The 11,764-nt window shown below is 42.8% G+C and overlaps 1 protein-coding gene across 1 annotated transcript in view; it reads left to right on the top strand.

The window, feature by feature from the left end:
• Window positions 1-11,764, top strand: part of AGA (aspartylglucosaminidase) — a 26,569-nt gene that overhangs the window by 6,673 nt on the left and 8,132 nt on the right. The window contains exons 4-6 of the mRNA XM_025209548.1: window positions 6,921-7,033; window positions 8,904-9,024; window positions 10,805-10,882. Of these exons, the coding sequence (XP_025065333.1) occupies window positions 6,921-7,033; window positions 8,904-9,024; window positions 10,805-10,882 (312 nt within the window). The remainder of the gene's footprint in view (window positions 1-6,920; window positions 7,034-8,903; window positions 9,025-10,804; window positions 10,883-11,764) is intronic.

The following is an 11,764-nucleotide window of genomic DNA, read 5'->3' as shown; positions in this document are numbered from 1 at the left end:
CGGAAGAGTGACTTGAGAATCGTAGAGCTGGGAAAAAAATTAGCAGTTGGGTGAGGATGTAGTTAAAGAATTGAATTTGGCCGCTGGGTTTAGAATATGAATTTGGAATATAAAACAGTAAGACCTAGTTTTGACTGGCTCCAGAACACAATGAGCAGTCAGTATTAACCAAAGAGCCACAATAACATGTAAACCATTAAGTCAACTGTGCAGACACTCCAGTTAGAAAAACTGCAGAGCATTAGTGAATGGTGGTAGCTTCCGTTGCATTATTCATGATGGCAAAAAAAAATACTCAATGCATGCAGTAAAAGGAAAGCTTCAGTAATAATGTCAGTGAAGAGTGGCAGGTGACTAGGGGAAGAACTACTTATAGACTGTAAAGGATGGTCTCTTAGGCAGGACTGTAAAGGATGGTGTCTTAGTGAAGGTAGGTAGAAAGTTACTGATAAGTATAGATGCTAGCTAAATTTCTTTCAAAAAAGCTATGAAGACAGAAAGAAGAGGCGAGATGAAAGTAGGTTTGAAATGTGTTCCCGTGCTAAAAGACTGGAGATGGAAGCAAAATAAAAACTTCCTTGTGAAGGTAGTTGGAGCATTTGAATGATTTTTTTTGCGGAGAGGGACAGAGAAAGCGGGTATGAATGAGCCAGACACAGAATATATGAAGAATACGATGATGACACAGATAATAGGAACATGCACCTAGAAGCGTAGAGAACTGAAACTTTGAGATCAGTGGGGAAAGGAATATACGTTATGTTGTTTCAAAGTAATGGAAACAACTTAAAATATGATTTAAAAAAAAACTGATATGACTCGTAAGCATTTTTCTAGTATGTAGCTTGTTTCTTATCAAGTGAAGGAGTCAGAGATCATTCCCTATTTTCTTGCTGTTACACTAATTCAAGATGTTTCTGCTTTGGAGACTTAAAAGATTCAGTATCTCAGTCCAGGAATATTAAATCTTTTTTGAGTGCTTTGTTTTTTAATGATTCAGCAGCCTTCACTTGTTTGCTCCTGGTTGTCAGTATTGTTAAAGATTCACTGTGTAAAATGGTGTGTGTGAAAAACTATGTTGCATCTGACAGTACGGCTGTAATGGAAACTTATGTTACTTTCAGTATTCAATATTGAAAATGCTAATTGGATCTCTTGCACTTCTGTGACTACTTAAGCAATTTTCACAGTTCTGTGTAGCTCAAGTACCTCTAGATTATATCAAATAGAGAGGATGACAGGGTTTTTTCACCCTACAGCTTGCTATTTTAATGTTGATTGTCCCAGTTTTTAAGGTGAGATGGGCAGTGTGAAGTGCCACTGAATCGTACTCGAATGGATGATTAATACTGGAATGGGTGGGTAGAATGAAGGTGTTCAAGCAGCTGATACACACAGAATAATCTAATGAGACGATGAATTCTTGTTAAATCCATGGCTTAAGCACGTTTTCAGTTATACTAAAGAACAACATATTTTCATTTATTGGTAGTATTAAACCATGCATCTAGCATTAATGGAATTACTTTATGAGACTTACTAAAAGTGTCCAAATTGCACATTACCTTCACTAGCTCATTTTTTCCATCCTTGCTGTGCAGACAGTCCCGTTGAAAATTTATGATTTTACTTAAAATGAAAAATAAAGTAGCAGAAAAGAAAAGAAACATAAACAATGTAAGCTTGACAGGTTGGCAATTTGAGTTTAAAATTCAAGTGGCTTCCTTACCTCCTCAATTTTTTTTTTTTTTTAACATCTATATTACACTAGACTAAAGCAGAGGCAGGCAATTATTTCTGCTAGAGGGCCATTTAATGAGTTTTGATCAGCTGTCAAGGGTTGCATGGGTAGCCCCGCCCCTGATTAATTGCCTCGCTTCCTGGTCGTCATAGTGGGACCTGAAGTCTCACCCCCTAACCTCCTGACCTTTGCCACTGGAAGTCCATCCTCTTGCCCCCCCAGAAATACTTATTTTGGGAGGGAAGGGTTGCCATCTTGGAATGAGAAAGAAACCAAATTGTACACTCAAAGTCAATCACCTATCATGGGCAGCAGAAGGGGATGACTAACGGGGCTAAGTTCCCAAATGCAGGGCAGCAGTAGGGCCACAAAGCAGCCCAGCTGCGGGCTTCTGGCAGCTGCAGCTGGGCTAGGGAGCCCTTGCCCCACTCCTTCCCCCCTTCACTCTGCCCCTTCTCTCGCAGACTTACCTGTTGGAGGGGGATGCATGTGCGCATGCACTCAGTACCCCCCCCCCCGTCAAATTTTTTCTCCCTCCGTCTATGACACCTACTATAACGTATTTTAACTTTATTACAAAAAATATTTGTCATGATTTGTGTTTGTGTACTGTATATAGAGGTGATTGCATAATAACTCAAAAATCAAGTCTTACTTCTATATATTGTGTGGGGGGAGTGTGGAGTATGGTTGGGGGCAGGAGGGTGTGTTTGGTGGGATGTGGGAGGTGTATCCAGGTGTGTGTGTGTGTGTGTGTGTGTGTAGGGAGGTGGAGGTGGTGTGTATGGGAGGTGGGGCGGTGACTGCGTGTGTGTGGGGGGGCATAGGGTATGTTGTGGTGTGTGTCTACATGTGGGAGGGGTTGTTGGGGCAGGGTGTGTGTGTGTGAGGGGTGACCCCCCCCCCACACATTCCCCCACATGGCACTCAGCCCCCACTGCCCTAGCACTGGCACCCAGTGGCTCACAGCTCCAGCCAGCACTGCGCATAGGGGTGAGCAGCTCCTGCCCAGCCCACATCTGTCACGGGCTCCACACATGCACTGTCTGCATTCGCGTGGCACTGGGGGAAGCCCCACGTTGGAGCTGGCTGTCTTCCCTGCCCCCTGCTGTGCAGGTCCCAGGACTCCACAGGGAAGCAGAGTCTGGGGTGCTCTTGCCCCCCTCGGACTTGTGTGGCAGGAGGCAGGGAAGGCAGCCAGCTCCAGCACGGGGCTTCCCCCAGTGCCACACGAATGCGAAGCTGCAGGCACACTGCTCGGAGCCCCCGCAATAGTCAGGCTGGGCAAGGTGCGCTCTGAGTGCCCCTGCCTGCTGCTCTTGCCAGTAGTGGGGGCTGCACGCCATTTAGGGGAGTGTGTGAGGGATCCCCGTAGCTTCCCTCATACCCATACCCTGCCCAGCTGAGCTCCGTGCTCCTGCCAACCCACACTCCCTGCCTCATTCAGCTAAAGCTCCCCCTACCACTTCCCTAGCTGCTGCCAGGAGCGAGTAGGATGCTGGGGAAGCCAAGCAGGTCCCTTGGGAGCATCTGCTGCTGGTTGGGCCGGGCCCATAAGCGTGGGAGCGAGGCATAATAGGGTACGTTGGGGGCTATATATATACCTAGGCGCCTCGCCCTCGTGGGCAGAAGGGCTGGGAAGGGTACAATTCATTTGTGGGTGCCTGCGGGCCAGATGAAAGTGCCTCGGGCCACATTTTGTCTGCTCCTGCTCTAAATGCCTTAGCTATATTTTGCTTAATTTGTTTTAAGCATTTTATTCCTACTTGCAGCCTGCCCACTGCCTGCTGTGAGCAACCCGGGCTCCACAGCTGGCAGTGGTTGCACATGCACCTCTGATATGCGGTGGGGAAGGAGCCAGAGCAGCACAACCCCAGCCCCTCCCCTGTCTTCCACCCAGAGATATGTGTGCACCTGCTGCCAGCAATGAGCTGGGCTGGGGCTCTGCATACCTCAGTGCAGTGGCTTGCAGCCTCCCTGTTGCCTGCCACAGCCAGCCTATGATCTGGGCTGGCAGGGAGGCTGCAAGATACTCACGCAAGCAGTGGGGAGGCTGAAAACAGCTGCACTGAGGTCTGCGGAGCCCCAGTCTTGCAGGTGGCAGGTGTGCACGTACCTCTGGGTTAATGGCAGGGAAGGGTCTGTGGTTTCATTGCCACAACAAGGCTTGGGTCCCTTGCAGTTCCCCCACCCTCTGCCCCAACATACCAACATCTTAAGTCGAGGTTGGGGTGTTTTTGGCACTCCATCCAAAAACATTGCTGACCCCTGTTCTAGGGCTACCTGCTGCCCCATAGAGGTCAGTGTGTGCTGGCCTGCTCTGTGGACCACCTGAGTACCTCACTCACTTGCCTACCATGCCTTTGGTTTTATTTTGGGAGTTTGTCTTTAGTCTTGTCAGAGGGCAATAACTTCAGGTGTCTCTTCTGGATTGTGTCACAACCCAAAGGGTGTGATTTTTGTTTTTGTATGCTTCGGGACTGCTAAATTGTCCCCGCTAAATTATCGCTTCCTTGCACGGTGGAGTTTTCTGCTGCAGAAGAGAACCCCGGTGCAAGGGAGAATTTCCCGCCAATTTGGAGCTTTCTTTGTTGCAGCACAGAAATGCTCGTTGCAAAGAGTTCCTGCCATTTGTATGCTAATTCGAGTCCCATTATTGGCCAGTTCTAAATTATTCACACGTGGCAGCTAGTGATTGGCTTGCTAGCCGTATAAGAGGCAAGCAGGCAACAGAGGTCTGATCAACGTGTATCCTCGCCCCGTTGCCGATAGATTCCTAGACGTATCCCTTCCTGCGCGCAAAAGAACCGGACCCACGGAGCCTAGCAAACTTCATGTGAGTTTATTCAGAGCTCTTTTGGACGAGTATTTTCTTCGGCTGACACGACGGGCTCGCGTGTTCAGAGCCTTCAGCCGGATTGGGCTAGAGTTCACGAGTCTAGAACTCTTGTCCGCCTCTCTTCTTTCCTGTCTGTAACCGCAACTTAAGCAAGTTTTCAGCCTGCACCACTGCCATCTCAGTGTAAGTAAACAATCTTTTAAACTACCGATACGCATCTGTGCCTAATTCCAGCTCGAAGGCCTTCCCTCTCCGATCCGGCGTGCCCGGGCTGCTGGCCACAGCCCGTGTGCAGCGGGAAAAGGGCTCGGGTCGCTCCCGGCCCGCACAGATTGTATCATACAGATCCCCCTTCCCTGGCCCTTATAGTATCCTGTTTGTCTTGGACTTCTGCTCTGCCTGCCAAATCATTTTGTAGGGTCTTCCGGCTCTGCATCAGTCCACCAGATCAAAAAGCAGTCTGAAAACTCCAACATAGTGCCCTTTTTGCAGCTTCCCTACTCCCATCACAACCACAAAAAGGAGCTTGCCTCATGACCCAAGCTCCTTTTGTATAATGCCTCACAGTTGTGGGTGACTGATGCCTTCCAAGTCTAGGGGTGCACCCACAGAAGCTGCTGGCGGCATAGGCAGTGGGGACAGCCGTCAGGTGGGGCACATCCCCCCCCCCCGGTATCCTGCCTACCTGTCGCCTTTGTTCACAGTGCATCAGTCCCTACTGAATGCCTTAACTCACAGGTCTCACCTAGACATGGCTGGTTTTTGCTCAACTGTCACCATTCTTTGGGCCTACTCATAATTAACTGGTTCTGGAGTTCAGCTTCCCCAGCTTCATCCCCAGGAGCTCCACTCTTTTCCACTGCCAAACACTTCCTGCTTTTGGGTTTATAAGTATGGAGACTTGGCTTTTAGTCTTTAGTCTTCCTTAAAGCCTCCATTCCCTCCCTTTCTTCCTCTCTCAGGAATGGAGTTAGGAATTTCTTATTACAGGCTGGGCTTGTAAGAACTGCTCTTTCAGTTTATCATGTGAGCCTTCCAGAACAGGGTTAAGGTATGCTAGCAGAAAAGAGTAGCTAAAGACTGAATACTGCACAGAGCTCTGCATAGGTGTGAGGGACCATCTGTGCAAATTCATGGCCAAATTTGGGATTCTATACGTCTGTTTGGCAAGGGGACTTAAGGTTGATTGTTAAGATTTGAGAAGCATCTGTGATCCCAACATGACCTGTTCACTGCCCATTCTCCTGCCAACGATTCCATTGACCAAACTCCAGAATCCTAGTGAAAAACTTCTGTAATTAAAAAAAACAAAACAACCCAATAACAGCTCTACCGCCTAGACTAAAAAGCAGGCTACAAAAGTCACAAGGGAGGTGTTGATACTCATGAGTAAGCGGGCTTTTATCACAGTAGTCTCATACTTATTTACTCTAGATACTGGAACATTAGTAAATTATGTGAGAATTGCTGTCTTCATAACAAGAAAACTTAAATAAGCACATTTTTGTAAAAGCAATACACAAATAAACGGTACATAAATAATTGTCTTTTTTTAAGACAGACATCAAAGGAATCAAATGATGAAAAGACTGGTAACTTAAAATGTCAGTCATTGTGCTTTACTGTAACTAAAAAGAGTGACTAGAACTTTTTCTATTTATTTGCTTTAAACTTGGCTTGCTTTGACAAATGCTTTTGCTCCTTGCTGCATAGGGAATCAGTTTTCTTGGTGTTTGTAGGGCCTTTTATATAATGTCAAAGGATAGAAAAGACCTTAACATAAGGAAATAATCATTTTTAAAACTGTAGGAAATAAAAATGTTATATCACGAAAGTTGGGAGATGGGGCTTTGTGAAGCATTAGCAGCTGTTTCCTCTCTGCAAGCATCACTTTTAAATATGTTTAGATTTCATAATTTTAAAGTAATGTAACTTCGTTACTTTTTATCTATTTAATTAAAATAGCACATTCTATTTTGGTTGAGCAGTTGTATATGCCCAGTTGATTGCAACAGTTAAATTTTGTTCCTTTCTACAGTAACACAACTTGAATTCACTAAAAGTATACTTGTAGATGTGAGTAGGACTCTAAATGGAGAGAGAACCAAGATATATATTATCCATACCCCTAAAAGAACAGCATTATAGACCCTCTGGCAAAAGAAGACTTGCATGTTATAATGGTACATCAGTGTAATTTCAGATATTGTTTCTCTGAAGAACATATTCTGCAGTTCTCGGGAAATGAGCTCATTTGTCGTCATGATCATCAAGGAAATTTATTGTATAATAATATACTTATATTAAAATGTTGTTGATTTCTTTTTTTGCCTGTTAAAGCCTCCTTGTTTGCTGTGAGCATGGGGTTTCCATATGAAGATTTAACCACTCAGAACTCGCTTTCAATATATTTAAAGTGGCTTAATCAAAGCTGCCAGCCAAACTACTGGAAGGTATAGTATATATAATTATTATAATAGTATAATTATTTTGCTTTTAGAAATTTGAATACACAGTATTGTTAGCTACATTCAACATACTGAAAATGATGTTTTATTTAAAAAACATTAACCAACAAAATAGTTGTGGAGTTGCAATTGGTATGCTTGGGGACTACAAGATTTTTTGGGTGATTTGCAGAATTCTGTTAACCTTTAGCTTTAGTATAAAGCTGTTCCTGAATTTAGGAACACATCTTTGCTGTGAACCATGCAGCATGATTTCATATTTCTGTATGCAAGAGTCTCTCTACATGAAATCCCATACTAGAAATTAAGGCCCTGATATTTCCTTAAGCCTGTGAGTGATTTTAGGCATATGAGTGGTCCTGTTAACTTTAATGTGACTCCTTGGATGTTTGCTTTCCAAAATTGGCCCTGTAGTAAGAATTAATTATTATGCATGTATTTCTGTGTGGAGTGGTGTCCTTATTCCTGTGTTGTTGGTTTTTTCTTGTATGGTGCACTTTGTTATTGTATGTATGTGTACACTGACTGCCTACAAATACTCATTTTTAGGGCTGGATATTTTCCTCCACTAGAAATGATTCTGGAAGAGGTAGAAATATAGCTGTTGAGTCTGCAACTGTTCCTTGCCCTTTCACCTTAGTCTGGGGAAAGCGTGAGCTGCTGCAGTCCTGTTCCTGGGAGACTGAAGCAAGGGACTTGCAGCTGTGCTCCATCTGCTTGGCATGCTGGGGAGCTGAGGGGATGGAGCAGTGGGGCAAAACCCCTTCCTGCTGCACACACTTGGGACACCAATGTGAGAAGCAAGAAGGGACTTTGCCCTGTTATCCCAAGAGCCTCCTCAAGACCTGTTTCCTGCTAGGTGATTCCCCTTGGGGAAAGGCAAGGGGAAGCATGCAGGGGAGAGTGCAGCAAACAAAGCCCCTGTCTGCTCACTCTAGGAACCTGGGTTTGAGAAGCAGGCAGGGAGGTGCACTGCTCCCTGCCACTTGACTCCTGGTTCCTGACAGCCAAGCAGAGGGAGTGGTGAGGCAAAGCCCCTGCACAGTTCTCATGTGGGAAACTAGTTGAGAAGCAGACAACTGTGCTGTGCCACCCACATGCCTTTTCCACACTAGTGACCCTGGGCTCAGGAGGGCACAGGAGCCTTTCCCCCAGCTCCACTCCACTTGGTCCCTAGGAGGAGTTAAGCTGGGGGAAAGTGTGTAGACCTTCATTCTCTCAGAAGAAATGCTCCCAGAAATATTAAACCTAGTTGTTCCCAAGTTATTTTTCTCCTGGGGCAGCCATTTTTGCTCCGGGAGGAAAAGATTGAACATCTACATGCTTGTGGTTTCTACTAAAAAATGGTGACTCTTCTAGTAGAAACTGCATATGAGTACATAGCCACTGTCTTTTTTTTATGTGAGATGCTATCAAATTGAACTGTCTTCATTTGATAACCAGTTTTCTTGCCTCTACCTCTGCTTGAAAGGGTCATGTCTATAATATTTCATCTTTACAGAGAAGAAAATCCAATTAAAAACAGGGAACCTGCTTTGTCTTTATAACTCTGAAAACTTTCACAGTTCTTCATTTTGCTGGGAAATGTAAACTTGTTTTTACCAATCTAATAAGCAACAATGATATTTTAAACTAACTTACGTAAATACATATTATAGAAACTAGTTTCTACATCACACAATATTGAAAGCCATTCAGTGAATGCATCTCTTTACAGCTGTACTGAAGTACAAAAGCTGAATCATCATAATTTTAAGTATCTAATACTTGGACTGAAGATATTTGTTACAGTAGCTTTTTAAAATGTAGTTTTACTGTAATATCATTATGTTTATGAATAAAATGTTGATTTCAGAATGTAATACCAGATCCTTCAAAATCCTGTGGACCATACAAACGGGCTAAAGAATTAAACAACAGAAAAGAATGGAGCATCTCACAAAGAAAAATGAATATTCATAATCATGATACTATTGGTAAAGTTTTTTGGTAACTTTTATGCTAAAAGACTTACTCATTTTTGCAGTCTGACTAATTTAATATTATTGAGTTTAACAAGAAAAGTTTTCAAATTGGCAGTATACCAAATACACATCAACGTTTTCAACATTTGTTTTCAACTTTGTGTTTATTGTAAAAGGATAGCTACAACACTTAGTTAACTTAAACTTACATTATAAATCCTATTACCATCTTTCCTCCACTTAATTTTTGGGTGGAGCAGCAGATTTACTACAAGGTGGTATGCTTAAAACAAATTAAGAGTAGTAGTAACAAAGACACCTGAGAGTTTTGCTAGAGACCCCTGATTGGAGGGTTGTATAAAATTGCCTGGACTTTAAAATGATGTATTTATTTATTTGATTTATAAGCTTCCCTCCCAAAAAGAGGTCAAGCATGACTTGCAATAAAAACAGATGAATCATAAAGACAGATAAAATTATTAAAATATATCATAGAACATACTCTCTAAATGATCCCCCAAAAGTAAGCCCCTCCACCCCCCCTGAAAGCCTCTTGTTGTATTATTGGTGTACATGATATTTATATAGCAAGGATTCCAGAACTCCTGGCTTGAGGCAGATTTTAAATGCTTTAGTCCAGGTTACCTTTCTGTATTTTGTTAGTTAAATTTTAACTCCCTCATCTTGTTCTGGATTGTTGCCAATGTAGTTACTGATGACTCCTTGTATGACAACTGGTTTTCAGTACAAAGCAGCCCTTAAAAAATTAAGTACTGAGCCCCCATGCCTCACCCCCTTCTAAAACCCTCTGCATATGTAAACACGTCTCACTAGAGGCAGTTAGGCTCATTATAGGCTGTAAATGCCTTGCTGAATTAGGGCATAAATTCATGATAGTCTCCCAGATTGCAGAAATTGGGGAGGCCAAGGTAGATGGGTTATCTGTTTATTCTGTTGTATTTAACAGACTGAACTACAATTTAAGTTTCCAACCCCCCCCCCCTTATATTTATGGGCTTCTAGATCCAATATGGTATGAGAGCTGCTTCAGAATTTGTCCAAAGTAAATGTTCGTAAAGGATTTAAAATATACATACATTGGGTGCTTACAGACGTAAAAGAAAAAACAAATTGCTTTATAGATTCATAGATGTTAGGGTCGGAAGGGACCTCAATAGATCATCGAGTCCGACCCCCTGCATAGGCAGGAAAGAGGGCTGGGGCTAGATGACCCCAGCTAGATGCTTATCTAACCTCCTCTTGAAGACCCCCAGGGTAGGGGAGAGCACCACCTCCCTTGAAAGCCCGTTCCAGACCTTTACTTTCAGCTTGGCACACCCTGAGCACAGTACAAGGCCAGAAGAGGAAGTACATCAGTTATGGCCTGTCTCACCCAGCACCTGTATAGCTCACATGTTTCAGCAGGGCTTTTTGGCACTTCTTTCCAATTAAATCAGCTATTAGATAAAATCGCCAAAAACCCCACTGACGCATGAGAGCTATATCCACTGGGTGAGCCGGGTCAAACTGGCAAGATTTCTCTTCTGGTAAAGTACTGTTTTGGGGTTTCCCCTCCCCCACATCTGTCTTCTACTTGTTAACCAGTGATGATTACATATAGATCAATTTTAAAATGTTCCAGCGTATCAAGAATTAAGGTGCTCAGGTGCCCAACTACACGTGCAACCTGGGCCCTCAAATGTACTGTCAAAATGTTCTGTTCTGACATATTCATACTGTCAAATTTATGTGAATTACTCCTATTAAACTTCATTCTTGTCAAAATCTGTAGGCATGATTGTAATTGGTGAGACTGGAAACGTTGCTGCTGGGACATCTACAAATGGTGCAACCCACAAAATCCAGGGGTTAGTATTTTTAGTTCAGAAGAAATATGTATGATGATGATAATCCCTGATTTAAATAATCAATGTAAGTTTATATTTTGCTTATATACTGTGCTTATGCTGTGACCAAGCAAAACAAGCCCCAAGTGGCTATTTGGGCTTCCTTGGTGCTCCTGCATTACAAATAATAACATTTTAATTGGCTTGTTTTTCAATTTTATATATAAATATAACACATTTTCTGAGTCTGCTTTTGCTATTGACTTTTAAATGGAAACAAAATTTGGTTCTTTAAGTGTAGTGGGTTTGTTACTTTCTGCTTTTATTACCATGGTAGAGACTTGAGAGTCTCTTTATTGATGATCACTGCATACGTTTTCACTCTTAAAGCTAAAAAAGCTTTAAAAATTACTCCTGTTAAAGATAAATTTGACCATATGAATATCTCCTGAACTTTAGGAGCCACACCATAAATATAGTAGGGCTTGCATACATGTGTGCAAACATTTTTATTTTGAGTAAGAGTCTTTTCCAAATAGTGAAGGTTGAGGCTGGAGTTAGGCATTGTTTTACCAGGTTATGGTGATTTTCTTGGTGTGATTTTTACAGTGTGCTGTAATGCTGATCTTTATACTGTGGCGTGAGAGAACATTAACAAGTTATGTGTTCAGGAAAACCTAGCATATGAAACTAAGAACAATACATTTTTTTAATGATGCTATATTCTATTTGGGGAAACAGAGGAAGAATTAAACAATTGCCTTCATATATTGGGCCATCTATGCTCATATACCAGTGAAACTGAGGGAGCTGCAGTGAGGATACACTTAATGTAACTGAATTGGACCCATTATAACCAATTCTCCAATTAATTTTGTGGGTTTCTTTCCCTTTCACTCTCTAGT

This window comes from Alligator sinensis, unplaced genomic scaffold (genome assembly GCF_000455745.1).
Source record: "Alligator sinensis unplaced genomic scaffold, ASM45574v1 scaffold614_1, whole genome shotgun sequence".
In the NCBI taxonomy this organism is placed as follows: Eukaryota; Metazoa; Chordata; order Crocodylia; family Alligatoridae; genus Alligator; species Alligator sinensis.
This window is presented reverse-complemented; position numbering and strand designations above follow the sequence as displayed.